Here is a 20,684-nt window from a genome sequence, read left to right on the forward strand (position 1 = left end):
TGTAGTAGTAATAAATGAAAAGTTCCTCATATTATTTGTACCTATCTATATATTTCATTCCCATCTTCTTAAATAAATATTACACTGACTTCAACAAAAAAATTTCAATATCTTATCATGGACATTTTTTCTTCCTGGAATGAAAAAAAAATATTAAAATTGTGGTGGTTAAAAATTACTGTGGCGCTCAGAATGGCCACTGAGTTCAAATAATCCATCAGCTACGAAAGGTTTTTGTTCCTCTGCCTTAGGCTGTTGGTGGGAGTAGGAGACAGTGGTATTCCTGGAACGGGGAGGGTTTTTTTCCTGAAGTGCCTAAGTCACCTTTCAAGATGATGGATGCATTTCACTTTCTGTGCGTGGAAACTGAGGCAGAAATAATCTAGAATATTGCATCCTCTGTTTGGCATTTCTGAGAGGTGATGGCTGTTGTTTCTTACCTAAAACTGAAGTCATTCTAGAGCTTAGGGTTCTTTCATATCTAAGCTATGAAAAATAGACTACTAAATCATGTAATAATTCGTAAAATCAGTGAATAGACATAGCCTAACTAATGCTCATTTTGGTTATATGCAAGAGCACGGTTAATTCCTGGTGGCACAGCTGCCATTCACGAAGACAACTAAGTGCAAGTCAAGATTTTTTTTTAAAAAAATGAGAAAAGGATGATAAAATCCTGTCTGTAAAAACTTAGGATAAAACATCAAAACAAAACCCTTACTGGAAGTGGCATTTTCTTAAAACCTGGAGGAGACTACTACTTCTAGATCACAGATTCTGTATGTGTTGCATGGAGGTTCAAACTCTTCACCTGTAGAAAGGCAAGAGGGTCTTGAAGGACACTAAACAAAACAAAGACTAGAAGAGAATGAGCTTGTGTCTGACAAGGAGATGGATTGTCTATGTAATAGTGCAAATGCTGAAATCCTATCTTTCAGTAGACATCTCATAGAACTAAAAGGAGAACTTAATTTTTTAAATTACTTTAGTGATTAATTTAAAAATTAGTGTCTATGCAACAAATTGAACCAGACCTGCCATGGAGACAACTAACCAAAAGCACATACATGTGTTGTTTCAGTGTTTCTGATGCTACTGCATATTTTCTGTCTCTACAGAACTAGTCAACTGCCTTCACAATGTTGTTTGTGTTCTGTTTTGCTGGATTTGGGTACAGGCTTGACAGTCTTGCTCTAAGAAACAAGTGAATTCTGCATCTTGGCTTGTGCAAGCAACCATACCCTTTAATTTTCAACTCTTCAATTAAACAGAAACTTGAGTCTGTGTCTACTTTTAAAAATACAGTCTACGCTTTGCTTACTGGTCTGATCAGTCCACAGTGCTCTTGACTCTGCTGTGAAAGCATTTAATGCTTTACTAGTTTAAAATGTTCCTTTACTTTTTTCTGCTTTATTTCCTGAAGTAAAAGAACTTGTCTTAGAACATGGACCTGGGATCTGCTTGCCTTGGGTGCTTCTTAGAAGTGATGGTCTTAATATGCCGTCGAAAAAAGGGGAAAGGACCTCTAGCTATTTCTTCATAGGCTTGAAGTGAGTGCAGAGTGAATGCAAGGTGAATTGGTATTTTCCTAGTTGGAGAGGATGCTTGCAGTCTCTTCATCTAGTGAAAATTTTCCTCTGTACTGAATAAAAGCATGTTTGACTTCTTGATTAGATCAAGACTTACTGCTGAATGTGCTTCAAGACTAATCAGGCTATACCATCCCTATTAGCCCTTGGCTTATGAGCAACAAAAAGCCAACACCAACCTAAGCAGTTGTGCTTCCTTGTTTTCAATTCTGTTTCTTGCCAAACAAGTGCTTTTGTCAAACTCTTAAAACTCATTTTGCCTGTTGTACCTGTGGGCAGTGGTTTAGGAGCCTTCACTGTTCATAACATGCACATTGGTTCTGCAACTTTATCATTCATTTCTCACATGGGGTTTAGTCTCACAAGTTTTTGTACTGTTTTAAATCTCGCTGAGCACTATACTACAATGTCTTGTCAAGTAATAATTCAGGGGTCACATCCAGGGTTTTCATCTTCTGCCTTGTCCCAGTGCAGCTTCTGTTCTTCTGTGCTGCTTTTCTATTAAAACTAACCTGTCCTTTCTAGGAGTCCTGCTTTTTGCTGCTGTTACTGCTTTGTAAACTCTTGTTTCCAGCACTGTAAATACTGCTGACAAAACCCATCATGGTGTGACTTGTAACAGAAATACTGGGTTTTCCTGTTTTCCCCTTACCCTTCTCTCTGAAGTTTCTGGTCACTTCTATGGAAAGGTTCTGTGGTTTCAGCCAGTTCAAACTGTGGTTTGATAGTGGAGAGTCTTCCTCATTTGGTAAACCACTTCTGCCTCATTTCAGGTAATAGTTTGGTATTAAGTGATCTCTGATAATACTGACGTCTAATACTATGTACCCATCAAGAAATGGAGATAGCCAGGTGCTTTTTTACCTAATCTGTCATGGCTAAATGACAGACTCCTATCTTCTACTGACTCCTCTTTTCTGGAACCAGTTATTTTTGCCATTTCTGCTTCAAATATCTGTCTTCAACTGTAGGATTTGCTGCTCTTCAATAAACTATACAAACAGATGTCTTTGGGCACATGAATATGATTTGTAGGGAGTGTTCAGGATGTTTTGTCGATCCTTCAGAAGATAAGGTGCCATGGGTGCATCAGTGATGCAAAAACAGCTTTGTAGTTCTGAAGAAAAGTACTTGCAGCAGTCAAAATTGGTGTCATCTGGGAGGCAGCACAGAAATTCCCAGGAAGAGGAAGCGAGGAGGTGTTAACTGCAGGTATCAGAGTTTGGATGGATATAACCACATCTGTGCACTGCTGTGCCAGGAAAAATTAGGCAGGGTTGAGGGGAAGAGGAAGAAGTAGTAAAACAGCTGAAACCTTTGGTTAATATAGAAGTAACTTGCTGTTTGAGGTAGGGGAAGAAGGGGTTTTCAGTTCTGCTTTACTTGAAGGCATGAAGGCAAGTGTCTTGGGAGCGGGAACAAAACTGGCAAAAAGGAGTGCTGGCAGTTGGATATAGTGAAGAAAATTACTGGGCAAGTTACTGATTTGGGTGTTTGCAGAGTTCAGCTGATGGGACTGTAAACAGAAATCACTTGGTGTTCAAGGGCTACAAAAGCAATTACTTCAGCTTTTGCTCCTAAGATGGGCAAATGCTTTTGAGGTGTTGGTCATCTTAGTCTCTTCTTTTGGATCAGGGAAGAGTTTACAATTGTTTATCTTGGGGGAGAGATGATTTGAGTGTAGTATTTCAAACGAATGACTAAATAATGTGGTTTCTGTCCTTGCTGCTACAGATTCTGCTGACATCTGGTTCTTTTCTCAAACATGCGTCTTGCTTCTGAATCCATCTGGGCCATTCTTTCACATCAATCTGAAGTAGTTTAGCTGCTGTTTTCTTTATTGCTTTACTAATGGATCTCTGCTGTGTTACCATACAGTTAACGTAGAATTCCATGTAGTTAGTATCTCTGCTTTTCTACTTAGTTTTTCTATTTTCTTTCTCCTTTACCTTTCTATTCAAACACAGTCTGACTCTGTTTCTGTCCCAGAATATTCTTTTCTAGGAGCTTTCTCTGTATTTATCTTTCTGGTTCCAAGCTGATAGACTGTAAAGCTATCAGAGAGAGGTTTGCCTGGATTAAGGAGTGTGTACTAATCTGTTTTACCATGGGCTATAAGAGTTTAACTGCAAAGCATTTCCTTATATTGGAAACAAATCTTTGGTCTGCTACAAAGCCTTGTAGAAATCAGCTGATCTTCTGGTGTCACAGTGGGCTGGCCCTGGCACAGGAAGAGTAGTCGTGAGAACATGCTCTCACATGGTGCAGCCTGTTCATCCTGCTCTTCATCCTGAAGGCTTTTTTTTGATCATGAGTAAGTGGCACACATGCTGTGGTCCAAGGCACTAATAGATTCATTGAACTGCTCGTGCAGCCAGAAAGTCCAAGAACGAGACTTTCATTAGTTTCAGTTGCAAACAGAAGGGGGGTTTACTTCTGAAATACCATGAAATTACAGTATTGGTCTGATTTTTTTATTTTGGGCTTGGTCTTTCTTAGTAGGATATATACAAGAGTTCTAGACTCCAGCTTTCATGATTTGTTTCAGTAAGATGCAAAGGGAGATTTAAGACTCCTGAAATGATCATTGCACATAATGGCAAGAATAAAACCTCCTCAGGAAACCTCCAAGTGAATTTATTTCCAGGAATTTTGATTTATGTTGCAACAGTACTTGTATTTCTGGCATATATCCCATTCATCTGTTTTGTCTTGCACTTCTGTAGTTGCCAGTTTGAGTTACACACTGTCCTAGTGAGCAGAATGAAGATGTTAAGTGTGTATAGATCTAGTAACTCGTAAGAGTTTTCACATTGCATGAAGTGTTTTAAAATGTGTCTTTTTCTCAGTTGTCTGTGAGTCTTCATTCTACCATGAAGTAGGTTGGATTTCTAGGATTAAGTCTCTGATAGGGGATACAAAGAAGTTACGAAAGGATGTGTGTTTAGAATCAAATATAAGTCATATTCAGGCTTCTGCATTTACCTTGGACTTCATGCTTTAAAAGAGGTCAGATAAGGAAGGGATTTAACTAAAATTAGGCTGTTTCAGTGCAGAATCTAGATAGTGGGACTACACCTATCCCTCCCTACCCTACTTTGCATTAAGTTTCTCTCAGAGGGCACTGGGCCATTATTCTGTAGAAATTTTGCTTCTGGATTAACTCTAGGGGGTTTTGTACTTAGTAAGCTAATTGCTGCAGTTTTTCTTTACTAATTTGATAGCACTGTTTTTACTTAAAATTTTCCTTAAAATTTCAGTTCTTAAACTTGCATATATTTTCATAAAGCACCATAGATTTGAATTTACCAAAAGTGGTGCATGGAAGGGAAAATGCTTGTTACTTGTGGATTAGTTCTGAATTAACTCCATCTTTGAAGGAAACTTAAAACTGATACTATTTTGAGTGTGCAGGTGCAGGGTTTTGTCTATAATCACTTTCACCTACCACTGAAGTATCATGGGGAGTGTAAGGTGAAGCCAGTGCTTGACCTGGAATGGAATATAACTGCCAAGAAAGCATCTTTGGAGAAAAGGATTTGGTTGGCCTGGTGGATATAGTAAGTTGAACAGGAGGTAGTAGTGTGCCCTTGCAGCCAAGATGCCCAATGCATCCTGGGTTATATCACAGAATGCTCGATGTCAAAAGGGACTTGAGCAGGTCATTCTGGAGTCTGTCCATTTGAGTTCGGAATAACTTCAAGGATGGGGACTCTGCAGCCTCTCTGGGAAAACCGTTGCTGTATTAGCAGAAGTGCAGCTGGCAGGTCAAGGGAAGTGATTTCCACCCCTCCCTGCCCACAGTCCTTCTGCACTTCTGAGACTGCATCCGGAGCACTGTGTCCAGTTTTGGACTCTGCAGGTTGAAAGATGTTGATGTACCAATGCAAGGTCAGTGGAGAGCTACCAAGATGTTTAGAAGGCTGGAGCATGTGACAGGAGGGCAGGCTTAGGAAGCGGTGGCTTGTTCCAGCTAGAGAAGACTGCAGGGGGATCAGTCGTCTAGTGGTAGGGTATATAGAGGACAAAGTTGGAATCATCCAAGAAGTGCACTGTGGAAGGGTGAGAGGCAACAGGCACAAGTTGAAAAAGGGGGAACTTGAATTAAATAGAAGCAAAAGCTTTTTTGTGAGGACAGTGAAATACTCCAGAGGGGTTTTGAACGCTTATCTTTGGAGATGCTGGGATTGAACTGGACAAGATCCTGAGCAACCAGCTCTGGACCCAGTTTCAGCAGGAGGTTGCAGCTGACCTTTTGAGGTCTCCTCTAATCTACGTTATTCTGTACTTCTGAAACAAAGAACGAAGCAGGTTTTTTTGGTTTTTCTTTACTGCTGTTCTGGTTTTTTTTACAGAGAGTCAAGAAGTTTCTTCCCTCTTTACCAAAATGTTCATTAGGAAGTATTCTTTGTTGTGTTTTTTTCTCTCTACCAGTGAAGTTCTTGCTTTTGTCTCCTGACTGTGAAATAGCAGCAGTGATACAGCATTTTCTTTAATTCGTTTTCTGAATATCCATTGTTCCTTGAGGATTGTTAAAATACTCATTTACATGAGAACAGTTCTGGTTCACATGGGGGACTGACACTCCTGCAGTGTATGTACGGGGGCAGGCAGGGAGGGGTAAGAACAGGATGGGTATTTCAGCTTTTTTCCCCTGAGCATTCTTGCCTGCTGACTCCCCAGAAGTCAGGGGATCTCTTCAGACATATGCAAGGTTTCTGTGGGCTATCTTTAGCTGATCACTGTAATCAGTGCTTGTCCAGTCTCCTTGTGAACACTTATAAACAGTTTTTCCATCCGTGACACTCTTTGGTGAGGGTTTCTGCTGAGCTGCTGTTATGTGAGGAGCCGCTTCCTGTTGTTTGTTTTGAAACTACTTCTCTTGATGCTCCTGTGATTTCCCCATTGTTGTTACTAGAAAAGACAATGGAACAGTTAATCCATGATGCCCTACACTATACCATTTTTGGTTCTGACATGCTTTTTAAGTTGCCTTGTTTCCAGGCCAAAAATCCTTACCTCATAAGAATGCTGTTTGACCTGATGCGTCTCCTTAGTTGTAGTGACTCTTCTGTTTGTTTATTCCAGCTGGAAGGGCACTTCTAGGGAAAGGATTCGCAACTGATACTGCTTCTGCAGAGTGAAATTAATCAGTTCTTAGAGGTGAAAGATAACTTGTTGTGAGGATTGTGAGAGTAGAACTGTAAGTTACTTGAGGACCCCGAGAAAAGACGGTGTCATCTAGAGAAAACTCTTGGTTTGCATTATGGTTACGTAAAAACATTTGGGTGATGCAGTATGAGGTTCTCTGTTGATGTCGATGGAGGAAGCCTTTGAGTTAGAGGATTTAAAAGCACATGTTTCATTAATAGTTTAAGGTATGTTTTAATCTTTTTTGTCATGGTGTTGTATTCCTTGGGTTTTTTGAATAGGTTAAATATACAAATTTACAAGTTCAGGGAGCGCTGGCAAGAGTGGTAAAAATGCAGGAAGAGAATAGAACTTGGAGATGATGATGATGGGATTTTGGGAGCAATAAATATGAAGGGTTTGGGGCATTTGAATTTTTATTTTCTTTCTTCACTAGTGTCCTGTCTTCTTCACTTGTGAAACATGTTTAAACTTCTAATAATGCAGAAATACTCAAACCCTTTTCTTAGTTGCTATGACAAGATTAAAGTGAGAGATTAGCTGTTGCTTCTACCCACAGAATCTTCTGCATCCTTGATAGATTTTTATGAAATTGATGTTCTTTGTGGTCTTGATAACTCAGATCTAGGTTTGCTATGTTATTACTAGATATTAATAATTAATATTCTTGTTGCTTTTAAGTCTGAAAGATCTAGGGTCAAATCATGAAGCAAATTCACTATTATGAGGATGAAATTTAGAGGCAATGGATATGTTGTTGCGCTGTACTTTGTGTATGATCCTTTCTTGACATCAGTTAAATAATGAGATGTTTGAAATGCTGGTTAGAAAAATCTAGTTCAAGCGATTTTTGTTGAAACATGCAGTCTGTTGACACAATGTTTTCCTGATTATGCTCTGATTCTGATCAACTTACTATAAATTCATTTATTATAACCTTTACTTTACATCTTGCTGCTTCTTCAGGTCATCATGGCCTCAACTTGATTTTTCTTTCAGAAAGCTTGACCTGTATGTTGTTTTCTGATAATATTTCTGAAGGCTCCTTAAGCTGTTTGCCAGAACATTTGCATCAGTTCTTGTAGATTTAACACTCTGGTTTATTCTAGAGGTACCACAGCTATTTGTGCATGCAGATTTTTTTGATGGTGGCTGTCTATTAAGCTTGTTCAAAGAAGTCAAGTCCTTTGCAAATGGTGACTTCCTGTATTCTCATTTGTAATACAACTTAAAGTATTCTTGATGCCCTGCTTTTGTCAGTTGGCCTGTCAGAAGAGATGAGTGTGTGTATTGGCAGAATAACTCCAACATACAGAACAGTATAATTGCTGAATTTTGGTCTTGGTACTTAATGTGAATGTTGTGAATTTTCTGGCTCATTAGGAAGATTATTAGGTGCTGGATAAAACTTCTAATGTTAAAGGAAAAAAAAATGAAGCAAGATTGGAAGGAAGGATGCTGGAGTCGTATAAAATACTCACCTGTAGGTAGGAGCTTGATACCTTAACACAATTCTTTTTGGAGGAAACCTACAGCAAAGGTTTCATTTAAGTGGCATGTGGAAATGGTCAAGTTGTGTGGCACTTTGAAATTTGGCTGGTCTCTGCAAGGTGCCACACCTAATAGTGGCAGAGGATGTGTATTTGTATATTGTTATGTACATGATTTTAATACAGGGAAGATAACATCTTATAAACCCTTAAATTCCATCTCTGCCTGGCTGTAAGAATGGGTTTAGCTAGTTTTCAAATGTAGGTAGGTAAAGATGGGAAGAGCAAAGACACCCACTCAGGCATCTGTTACTTTGAACACAGTAAAGCACCTCTGAAACAGGCTTGGCTTTCTTTCCCCCTTCAGTCCTGGAGAAAAGGGAGAGGGTGATGGTGCTACATTCATCAGCAGAAGGGAAGAAATCCTAAGTGCCTCAGTGTCAGTAGGGTGCTCCCGAATACTCAGGAAGGTGAGAGTCTGCCTGACAGGAGACTCTTCGCTGTTCAGATGAGGAACGATCGCTGTCAAAACCGTGACACTGCTTCTCTGAGCAGGGAAAGTGTCCAGATGTTTTCTTCCTGAAACCTGCTTTATGGTGCTTGTGAAATTGCCTTGTGCTGAAGGGTGTGATACGTGTAGCAGATCAGAACTATCGATTTTGTGTGTTAACTGTGTCATTGGTGCTTCTGCTTGGTGTGACTTCCCGTGCTTTTTATAGCACCCTTGTTCTCTTCTGTGGAAAGCTGTTGATTGACTGACTGGTGTGTTGAGAGATGTCAAAATTGAGTCAGTTACCAGGTTCGTGGTGTCACAGTTCCTCACTGGATCCAGTGAGGAGCATAGGAACTCAGTAGTGTGTTTCTCCTGCCTGGAGCACTGGAACTAGGAGAGCTGTGAAGTTAAGAGACTCTCCTAACAATGCTGTGACCAAGAAACTCCTACACCTAATTCATACATGATTATATTAAGGAGGCTATCATTTGGAGAGTGCAATATTTTTTTTCAGTTTAGCATTATTCTATACCCTTCATCTTTCTCACCTCAGACTCTGTTTCCTTTCTTACAATCAATGCTCCATTAACAGGGAGAGAGGAACAGAGTTGTTTCAAACTTTCCAGCTCAGCATGATGTGCTGTGTACTCCTAACACAGTTCATGGATTGTGGAGTTTGGCATGTTTGGGGTTCTTTGAGGGATATGTGTTTGTGTTTTCTCTTTACACAGAAGTTGTTTAGTTCTAGACAGGTTTCCCCAGGAGCAAGACACCCAGTTGTAGCGCTGAATGCTCTTGATAGGATACTCACAAGAGTTAGTTAATATAGGAAGGTTCTGATGGGAAGCAAATTGCAGAAGTAAATAACTTAATTTTCCTCTGTCTCTTATACCATAATTTAAAACCAAAAGCCAAACATAGTTTTAACTAATGCATTGTTTTGCTTTGTTTTATGTTTTAGAAATATGGCAAATTAACATCTTGTACTGGCTGCAGAGCTCAGTGCAGGTTTTTTGACATGACTCAGTGCATAGGACCTAATGGATATATGGAGCCATACTGCTCAACTGCATGCATGAACACACACAAATCAGAATATGCAAAATCACAATGTAAGTGAAAAGGATGATGGATTTTCATCACTGATAACAGTAGAATTTATTTTTCTTTTAACACTGGGGGTGGGGTTTTTTTTGTGTAAGAACTACCCTATGCACCTTTATAGGTTTCCAAACTTAAAAAAAGGAAGAAGGGGAAAAAGACCCCCATCTTTTACTCAACATTAGTAAATGGACCTTATGAGGGATCATTTTCTCCACTGGCCTTTTTTCTTGGTGTTGAAACAGTTTTTAACTGTCTTAAGGCTTCCAGGAAAAAAATGTTGAGACATAATGGGCAACCTGGGCCAGTGGAGGGTGTTCCTGCCCATGGCAGGCAGCTGGAACTAGATGGGCTTTGAGGTCCCTTCCAACCCAAACCTGTCTGTGATTCTGTGAATGTGCTCTGTCACAGAATGATGTGCATACGAATTGGTATTTGTGATCCAACTCCATCCCACTGTATCTCCTCAGGCAACAGCTGGAGAAGGATAGAGGTAGTTAAAAGGTATATGGATATTCTCTAGGTAAAGTTTTTAATCTAGGTGAAGAAAACTGGTAAATAACTCAAATCATGTTCTTCAGTATGTGAAGTAGGCATAGATCACAATTCAGCAAACTCAGAGTTGAAAGTGGTCTAGTGCATTTTATAGAAGCAGGTGCTGTTCCATGTTTAATGCAGATCTTTGATGGAAGAATTCTGCAAAGCATCTGGATTTTATGTGACTTGTAGAAGCTGACTGGAAAACAGACAGATCTTAGCTTCTAACATTTAAAGGCTGGGAAGAACAGACCTGTAATCCAGTAATTTTTGCACTACCATTTTGTGTTTATTTTGTTTGTAAACTGCGTTTTTCTTTTAGGTTTGGGAATTATTTGCCACTTTTGTAACCGAAACTCTTTACCTCAGTATCAAGCCACAATGCCTGATGGAAAACTGTACAACTTTTGCAGTTCCAGTTGTGTAGCTAAATTTCAGGTTAGCTGTTGTGTTAAGTCTTTTCCTCCCTAAATATGTGTGTGCCTGTGTTTGTGTTAAGTATCTGCATATAAAACTAACTTGCTTGTACATACAGGTTTGAGTTAGAATTAACGCAGCAGATGCTTCTGGCTTGTAATTTATTTGATCAAAATTCTGTTTCATAATGATAGCACTAGCTGCTATCTTAAACTCATAAAATTGGATAACAGTGACCCATTTCTCCTTGATACTGTGAGAAAACGCAAGGCGATATTGCTGCTCATCTTATTTTTACCACCCCAGCCTCTTCACGGAGATGAGCTTCACTGTTTTGCACTCAAGAGCAACAAATTTCCTCTCTTTTATATGAAACATTAACAAAATTCTCATGTTGAATGTTGTACTAACAAAGGCATGGCATGGGGAATAGTGACTGTCTCTGAAATCAAAGGTTTGAGCCAAAGTCCTAGGAACACTTATGGATGAAACTAGCTGTTTAAATTATGTCCAGAAACCAAAGAGTTGCAGCCTAACGATAGGCACACTTGGAAGAGGCTGCTGTGCTTGTTGAAAATGTCATCTTTTTAATGTGGCTTATGGTTAAAGCATATGTAAAATGTGATGTAGTGATTAATCTCTAGATGATCAAAGAACATTTTTAAAGAAGTATTTCAGGTTTTGTATGTAGAAAGCGTTTTCCCAGGTGTGCGCTGTATAATTGATAATTTCCTGCTCATGTGTTGTACAGTTACACCCGTACAGGGTTTTCCCATTGGTCATTAAACTGTTTTCTGCCAACTCAGAAGCAAATCAATCTCTTAATTGCTTCCTTAATACACCCTGGTTAGGATCTCCATCATGTAGCCTTGTTCTGCGTTTCCATCCAAACCAATTTGCTAGATGTCTTGTCAGTGAAACTGATTAAGGAAATAGATGCAGATTGTTAGTATGTAATGACAGATCTGTAATGCTTCTTGCAAGCTTGTTTGAGATCTGTTGTACTCAATGTGGTCTTAAAATTGATTTGTAGCCCTAAGAGCTCTCAGAGCAAAATCTTTCTTCTATGTGAGTGAGAAAAATAAAGCTAATAAATGACAAATATAGCCTGGGCCGTCTTGGATTTGCAGATAAGTCAACATTAAGCAATATTGTTGAATACAACTGTTGGAACAGTGGATGCTTGTTGTAGGTTTCTGACCTTACTGAGACCTAGCTGATGCTTCTGTTGCATTTTCAGTGCTACATGTAGTCTCTCTCTTTAGTGTTGTGGTGGAGTTTAATTAAAGCAGCCATACAGTCTGTAAGTTTCCAGTAAAGATCATGAAGGGGTAGGCAGTGCCTTTCTTACAGTTAGTTTGCTCAGACATTTCTGTTGGATTCTAACTTTGGATAGTTTTCATGCTTTCACTGTCTAGAAGAATAAAATGTGTTCACTGTTAGATGATTTGATTGTATGAGAACAGCTGCTTTGTTCTGTTCCTTAGTATTTAATGGAAAGGACAGTGTACCACAATGTGAGCATCGGACTGTAAGTGTTCCTTTAAGGCCTTTTTTATACAGAAGTGACACGTAAGGGATTGAACAAAGTTGAGAAGATGTTTAATCCATTCAGACAATTGGAATATTTTCTGGAATTATTTCTGAAAAAAATGGCTGATTTGCTGTAATGCTTCACATTTTTCACAGTCTATGAACGTGTATAAATCTTGTTTAAATTTTCTGCCATTATATTAATCCTTTTGTCTTCCTGCATCTATTCTTCCTATGTGTTTTTCTTTGTTAGGGATTACTCTTCTCAGAACAACATAGCAGCTGTTTCAGGTCTGGGTCTCCCTTCTGCAAAAATTTTGGTACTGGTTTACAAATGGGTCAGAATATTTAAATTCCCATTTTGTTTACAGTACTTCAGGGTTGGTTGTCATTTTATGAATTAACTTTTGTTTCCAGCTGACTGATGTTTTAATGTATTAAAATATTTGAAAGGTTCAGTTGAGCTGCTTGTTGTGCAACCCCTGTCCAGATCTATACTCTCCTTTGTACCAACATCTTGCAAGGGCATTCATCCTTCTAAGAGATTCTTTATTTGTTTGGTGGTTGGTGGTAGAATAGCACAACTGTATCTTGTCTTCTTTCATGCTGTCTTGAAGGATGTTATTGCGGAGTTGAGGACAGAACTGTTCCAAAGATTTATTTGCTTAAGCCAGGTTTGCTATCGCTACCTTTACTGGGTCAGTTGAAGATCTTGCTCTGATCTTGTCTCTTAAGGAAAAATAAACTGCTAATTTATTTATTGTGAACATGGAGGCTGTAGTACCAGCGTCTTCCCAAAGTTAGCAACTGTGTGAGTGCCTTAAAGTACAAGCTGTCTTGCAAAACACGAGTCTCTGCAAAATATTTGGAATCATAGAATCATAGGGGTTGGACGGGACCTCGAGAGATCATCGGGTCCAACCCCCGAAAACTCATGCTAAAGCCTTGGGGTTTTGTTTTGGTTTGGTTTTAATTTATGGAGGCATCTGGGGAGCTGTAGGACCAATATATATAAGAATTATAATGGGTTTTAGCAGGTTGTGCACTCAGGTTATTCACTAGTCTTGTGTTCTTTCACCATCATTATGGTGTATGTGAGTTCTCTGTTACATACCTTATCTCTCTCTCTCTCTCTGGTGTGCACACGCATACATTTATTTTTAAAAAGTGCATTGCAGCAGGTAGCATGGGGGAAGCTCAGTCTGCTTGTCACAGAAATACTATTCCAATTTGATCATAATAAAAAGAATTGAGGCTGGAAGCTTTGTCTGTGCATGAATGTAAAGGGGAGTGTTTGGTTTCTTCCCCATTTAATTTAGTACCCTGATTTTTCTTGTGTAACAGTCCCCAGGAATGACCATATGTAAAATGCTCTTCCTACATACGGCTTCTTTTTTTCACTTGAACACCTTGATTCTTTCAAAGTTGGGTTGGCTTTTTTTCAACTAGGGAAAAAACTAGCCAGAGTCAGGCTCCCTCTTCGCCCTTCCATGAAACATTTACATACATAAATGGTTCTACAAATTGAATTTTGTGTTGCTGTGAGCAAGGATAACCCCTCTATCATTGCACTGAGGTGGCAGGGGCAGGCCTGAAGCTGTGCTGCAGGCCTGGTCTTTTCTGAAGAGTCCAAGGCTGTGTCTGCCTGCTCTTCATTAGTAATTTGGCAGCTTAGAGCACTTAGAGGTGGTTGCAAGGAAGCCTGAAAAGGGCTTTACAATGATTTTTACTTTGTTTGGCACTTTCCATAGTTTTGCTGCTAACAGCAGGCTCAAGAACAGTCAGATTAAATGTAACTTTTTTGCTTGACTTTAAGATATTCAGAAGGGTATGCATATATATATTATTTCAAAGATGTCTTGGATAAAGCAAAACATCAATAAAACCTTGTTGCTTGTGATGACACATAGAAGATTTCAATGAATTCATTGTCTTTTTGCTGCATTAGTCTTTATGTGTAATAATGTTCCCAAGTAACTCCTAAGGATATTCTCTATTCTAAGCACTTTGTAAGTTAGAGGCAAAGCAAGGTGATGAAAATACTACGTGCATGTTATCTTGACTCATTAAAACACTATACAGAAGCAATTAATTGTAAGCAGGATAATAGAAGCTTCAAAGCATATGAAAATCATGTTGTTATTAACTGTTGGATTTACAGCCATCTTCTTTTAGAGATTTCAGGAGCATAAATCCAGTTCTTTGCTGATTTCTGCAGGAAAACACAGGCATTTATGATAAAAACATTAGTTTTATTTTAGAAGCAGTAATGCTTTGTTATTTATTTTTTATCTACAGTTAGATGTAAATATTCTTTAAAACAAGAACAGTCTCAAACTCCATTGTTCTTGCATCTCTAGCTTTTGCCAGTGTTTACCTACCAGCCGCTTAGACTATGTAGGGCCTGAATTTCTACTAGAGCAAACCCTGGGGAAAAGAAAGAAAAGAAGCTATGGTGCCATACATGAGGAGGCCAGAAGTCCCTCTGAGTGTTTCTATACAAGTTGTCCTATCTGCTAGTTCTTTAATATTTCCTTCATTCCTGTACTGGACGTGGTGGGCGTACTCGCTTCTTGATTTCTCTTTGTTTTCAACCAGAGCTTCCATTGTGTTTTCGTGACCCATATGGGAGCACATGTTGACCATGGTGTTTGCTTTGTGAGGAAACCTGCAAATGCAGGAATGCACACATTGGACTGTGGGCTTGAAATGCATTTGTGGCTTCCATCCTAGCACAAGTGTTCAGCTACCTATTTAGAGTAGCCAAGGTCTAACAAATCTCTCTGAACCACAGGGACATTTGTTGGATATAGTGGGAAAAATGACAGTGTTCCCCTTATGAATATCAGTAATCAGTCTTTTTTTTTTTTTTTTAATGTAGGCAAACTCTTAGTAACATAGGAGTTTGGAAGCAAAGCAACAGAAATATTTTACATTTTCACTGTTACGAGGTGGAAAGGTAGTACTGCATCTGTCTGAAGAGAATTTGTTGTCTTTAAGTATATTTGTCTTGTTACAAATGGCATGGGGAGGTTTGAGAAAGTGGATTAAAAAAATCATCTGGTTTCTTCAAGTGTCTGCAGTCACCACTGATTCAGATTTTTCCTTGGATGTCACATGTGTTGCGTGCTGTAGCGCAGAAGGCGATGTTCTGTAGGTATACAAGAACTGCTGGAAGACTAAAGATACTGTGAAATTGGATTCTGAACTGATTGCCTCAAAAATGCATTAAGTGAATTATTCTGCTACAGAATTGAACTCTCATACATACACGTGCAATCCATAGTGTTTTACTCAATCAGAAAACCCTTAATTGTTTAGATGCTGGCTGTTTAAATGATTGCATCTCCCTGCCATTGTGATTGAGGACAGATAGGGCTTCCAGGTAGTTTTCTCTCTAGGTGCAGGTTGTCTCACTGAAAGCTTTTTACTTTACTGTTTGTCTTTTCAAGCAGTGTGCTTAGGAAAAGCATTGATAATCTGCCTTAGTGAGGTTTGGATTTGAAAATACTTGTTTGTAGCTTTTTGTTTGAATTGCTGTGGCCAAAGCTGTGAAATATGCTTACCTGACAGTACACGTTTTGTGATTAACAGGTGTTCGTTTTGGGAGATTGTGTTGTTGGGTTTGGGTTTTTTCAATTTGTAATTACCCTTAAATAACAGACATTAAAAAGGTAAGGTAAAATAATATGAATAATTATGGTGGAAGCAAGATTTGGGACTGGAAAACCTTAACATGACAAGGGAAAAAGAATTAAGAGAAAAGACTAACCTCTTGTGCTTTTTACAGAGATGTTTCTGAGTTTAATCTCAGAAATAAAATTCCCAAATGCTATAGGTTTAATTGAAAAGACACATTTTAAAAGTAACTTTCTTTTTTTAATTATATGTGTATATATATATATTTATGTTTTTCAGACTCTCAGTGTGCAATCTTCAACAAATGGTCAGTTTGTCTCTCCCAGTGATATTCAGTTGAAATGTAATTATTGCAAAAGTTCTTTTTGTTCAAAGCCAGAACTACTGGAATGGGAGGTAAGGGGATATTGGTGTTCTTGTCTGAACAAAGTGTTTAAAATTTAAATCTGTAACTCCCAATACAATTTTGCTAGATAATTTTTAAGCTTCGATACCTTTTAAATACACCTGGTTCTGTAGAATGTCATTTAACATAGGTATGAATAAAAGCAGAAGTCATTGTTCATAAATAAGTTAAAAATCATATATGGAATTAAAAGAAAAATGTAATTTCTCAGATCAGCCATAGGTTTGAAATCTGCTTTCATATTCAGTTAATATGTGACTGTAGATATGGTGGGCCATTGTTATGCTTTTTATGAACTGAGAGAAATACTGGATGAGGTATGTTTGTTAAAGTATGCCAAGAACGATTGGCATGTTTTGTGTTTAGCATTTTAATACAAAATGATGAGTTATTTGTAGCTCTTGCTGTCAGCTTGAGTGAGAACTGTTAATTTTTAGCATTAGAAGTCATGCCCTAATTGTGTTTGCACTTCTGTTTACTTTGCATATTGAAGCTACGTCTTAATAGCAAACTGTTATTTAAAATTTCACTCTCCAAATCTTAAGGTTTTATCCATTAACCCGATTGATGATACTTTGCCACTTTGCCTTTAGAACAAAGTGTTTCAGTTCTGCAGCAGAGCATGTTCTGATGATTATAAGAAACTGCACTGCATCGTTACATACTGTGAATACTGTCAGGAGGAGAAAACGCTGCACGAGACAGTGAATTTCTCTGGCATCAAAAGACCGTTCTGTAGTGAAGGTATGTGTGTACTTCAGTTTTTCCTTGAGGTGTTGGTAATTGTGGTTTTACTGCAGTTGACTTACTGTGGTAAACATTTAATGTTAAAATATAAGGTAGCCACTAATTCTTTCGTACTTAAGGCTGAAATAAAAGTTTCTTCATTATTACTAATGAAGGACATCTAGCTGTTAGTTTATCTGGGCTGGGTTTAAGTTCTTTTGATGAGTTTATGTTCTTTTGATGAGTTTCTCAGCATTTACTTCAGGTTAAGGAAGAGCAACCCCCGTTGTCTGTCTTTATAAAGACACACACATCTGCATGCACGTGCATATGTACCTGTGCTCAAAAAACCCCCATAAATTACTACTTTAATTTTATGCAGCAGAGCCTGTACCAACATTAAATGCATTGGGGAATACCAAGCTTTCTTTTTGTATTTTCAAAACTAAGTACAGCAGTGGAAAGTCTTTCTACACTGGCTTAGAATAGTTTTCAAGTAATAGTTTGCCTGTTGATGTATGTGACCAGTGTCATTACAATCTTCCTAACTAATGGTTTGGACTTTTAGAAAGAAAGAAGACAGCATAAAAGGCAGATATATAGGCATAGGATTCTTTTAAGTTGCATTGAAATATTGATTGTTTTAATAGAAATGGCAAAATGCATTCTTAATAAGAGGGTATCCTTTCCACTTCCAGTGAGCTGCCCTTTCATACTGCTAGTTAATCCTGATGTTAGCCATTTACCTGTGTTTCAGGTAAATCTCTGGAGGATGTAGTGATTATGTTTTTTCTTTAGTTACACCACTTTCACTATCACTTGATAAACCTTGCTGAAGATTCTCTGCTTTCAGGCAGATTAAACAGCAGGTATGCAATTTTACTTGTAGCAGGATCATGTTAACCTGGAAGAGAGGTGAAATGCAGAGCTGGAGGCAGTCTTCCCTCTACCCCCATCCCTTGTGGACGCTGCAGTCTTCTGTGTCCAATGAATGGGGTGAGGTGGCTTAAGTTCTTTGCCATGATTACTTTCTTGTGTTCTGGGCTACAGAGTGATAGCTGGAGAGGAAAAAACTACAAAGCAAGGCCCAGTTTTGAAGTGTATTGGTGCAGTGCTCAGTAACATCTAGCTAGAAATTGTTCCTGTGAATTAACAATTCCACCCACTATATTCTAAGACAAGAGCAAACATTTTTGCCCTGGAGATTACAGTATATGATGGTGGTACTATGAATACTTGAGACTCCTTAATTTTAAAGCCTGGTGGTGGTCACAGTGAAATCAGTTAAGATTCATAATGTAAGCTACATCATACTGGTGCTTCCATGGGTACATTTCTGTATGAGAAGGCTTGAAGTAAGTGAGGACTTGTATTTCCTATTGGAAAATTTGAGGAAGGAAAGAAATGAAAACACTCCCTCCTGCATGAATACAGTTACTAAATGAGGGGAATCCATTGTGGGACATTTTAGTGTGGGTTGTGAGTTTCCATGTGTTGGACTTACAGCTTAAGAGCAAGGATGATCTTTATGAGGATGAATGTGCCAAATGTTATCATTAAAGTGAAATCGATCAGTTTATTGTCATGATCTGAATCAGTGAGTGACAGAGAGAAGATAACTCTAAAGCACCATTAAGTAGAATGTAACTTGAATAAATATGGCACACATCTGCTAGCTGTAGCTAAGGTCCACTTTGTGATGCATGTGGAAAAAGCTGTATTACCTGATGCAAATAAACTGCTGACCTGACAGAAGCTCTGTTAAAACAACCCAAGCCTTGTATTTTAAATGAAACTACTGCAGAAAAAGTGGAATCCAAGAGTTAACAGTGTTTGGATCTGAAATGGGGAGGAGAGGGTCAGGTCTTTATGTGGACTGAGTGGATGTCAGCAAATAGAAGTTCCATCAGCAGAGATGATAGATTTCTCTTCCTGCTTTTCTAGGGACCCAAACACTAGCAGTCTTTCATTGATGCCATAACCTTTTCCCAGAAATAGGTCCAACTGTTTGTAAAATAGAAAAACTAGTAGGTGAACCAAATAAACGTGTTGGATATTGAGGCCATGCTGGTTTTGATACAATAAAGCGTTCAGGAAACTTCCCCAGCATAGGTGGTTTTGTTGAGCATGCAGTTATGCTTCACCAGAAGACAGTGTATTACAGTTTGAGAAGAAATAGCCTAAGATGCTCAGTCACAGAAGCTACTGGCGTTTTTGGAAGAAATTGAAGTCTCAGGGGAAAAGAGTGGAAAATTTCATGTGTGTATTTATAGAAGAAGGCTCCTACATAAACCCAACAGAAGTTAAACAGGTGTTGAAATTTCAGCAAGGGGGCTTTTTTGTTCATCTTCAAACAAACTGATGGGAAAGCATATATGAGATCAACCCCAAATACCCATTGACTGCTTATGCCTACCTTGCTGGAGTTCTGAAGATGTCAGTCCTCTGCTTACATCATACCTGAGTTGCTTTTGTTTGGTTTTGGGGTTTTTTTGACCCATACATATATGTATATATTCACACAGAGACCCAGGCACCACATTAAAGTCTCAGGGCTCAGTATTTCTTTGCAGTTTCATTCCAACTCTTGTTTCTTTATATGTTTCTTTTGAGATGCTCAAAAATACACACAGTGGCCAGCTCAAACTTCCATTGCAATACTGTATAATTAGAACTGACCTGCCATTGGTTCTAAAGATGGTTATTGCTTCTTTTCTGGAGTACAGGATGCTTTTTCTGTCCAAAACTCTGATGGTATATGGAGGAAGAACAACCTGAACAGACTAGTGGAAATCTGTTCCCTTGGTGCTGAGACTTTGTAAACTGAATTGTCCTGGTGGTTTGCCACTAGAATGCCTCATTCCAAAATACTGGTATCTAAAATAAGAAGTGTATTGTATATGCTAAAGCAAGATGATTGGAGTTGCTTGTGGATTTTTTTTGTATGTCTAGCTTCATGAGTGACAACGGAGGATGAGTTCTTAATCTTGAGGAAATCTTAAAGTTACTGAGTTTGGGGTGGGTTTTTAATAGATGTCCCTTCTGAGGGTCTAGGAGCACAAGTCAATCTTTGGCAATCCAGCAATGTAACTATTTTAAGATGAGTATCACCATAACTTTTTTACTCGTAGACTTATTTAGCATTTAATTCATTTTTTCAATAGAACAAAGTGTTACAATTTAAGTAACACAGGCTTTGTAATAATTTTATAATGTGAATTTTAATAACATTGATTCATATCCAGTAGTCTGCTGTTTGGAAGGGGAAGGTCAGTAAGCTGTGGAGTAACTAATTTACCTGATGCTTGGGAGGTCCTTTCAAACATAATGTAGATAAAGGACAGCTGTGACACTAGCAACCCTACTATCACCTTGACAGTATACTAATAATTTTCTGGGAGTTTTGGATTTTGTGAATTAAAGTCAGCATAAACAATTCTGATGTTTCATCTAAATAGAGATAACTCCTTTTGAAATACTGCAGAGCTGACAGGTGGAAAAAGAAATAGAGGAAATTAAGTGAACTCAGAGCTGAGTACATATAGGAAAGATGTATATTTAGTTTAAAAGTTGTAGATTTTAGAGTGGCATTTTTCCAACCA

At 38.4% G+C, this 20,684-nt stretch overlaps 1 protein-coding gene across 1 annotated transcript in view; it reads left to right on the forward strand.

Moving 5' to 3' along the window:
• Positions 1 to 20,684, forward strand: part of ZMYM2 (zinc finger MYM-type containing 2) — a 95,638-nt gene that overhangs the window by 39,802 nt on the left and 35,152 nt on the right. Inside the window, exons 8-11 of the mRNA XM_084262831.1 lie at positions 9,685 to 9,835; positions 10,684 to 10,799; positions 16,230 to 16,346; positions 16,950 to 17,100. Of these exons, the coding sequence (XP_084118957.1) occupies positions 9,685 to 9,835; positions 10,684 to 10,799; positions 16,230 to 16,346; positions 16,950 to 17,100 (535 nt within the window). The remainder of the gene's footprint in view (positions 1 to 9,684; positions 9,836 to 10,683; positions 10,800 to 16,229; positions 16,347 to 16,949; positions 17,101 to 20,684) is intronic.

The sequence above is a fragment of the Gallinula chloropus genome, assembly GCF_964237585.1.
Source record: "Gallinula chloropus genome assembly, chromosome: 1".
NCBI lineage: Eukaryota > Metazoa > Chordata > Aves > Gruiformes > Rallidae > Gallinula > Gallinula chloropus.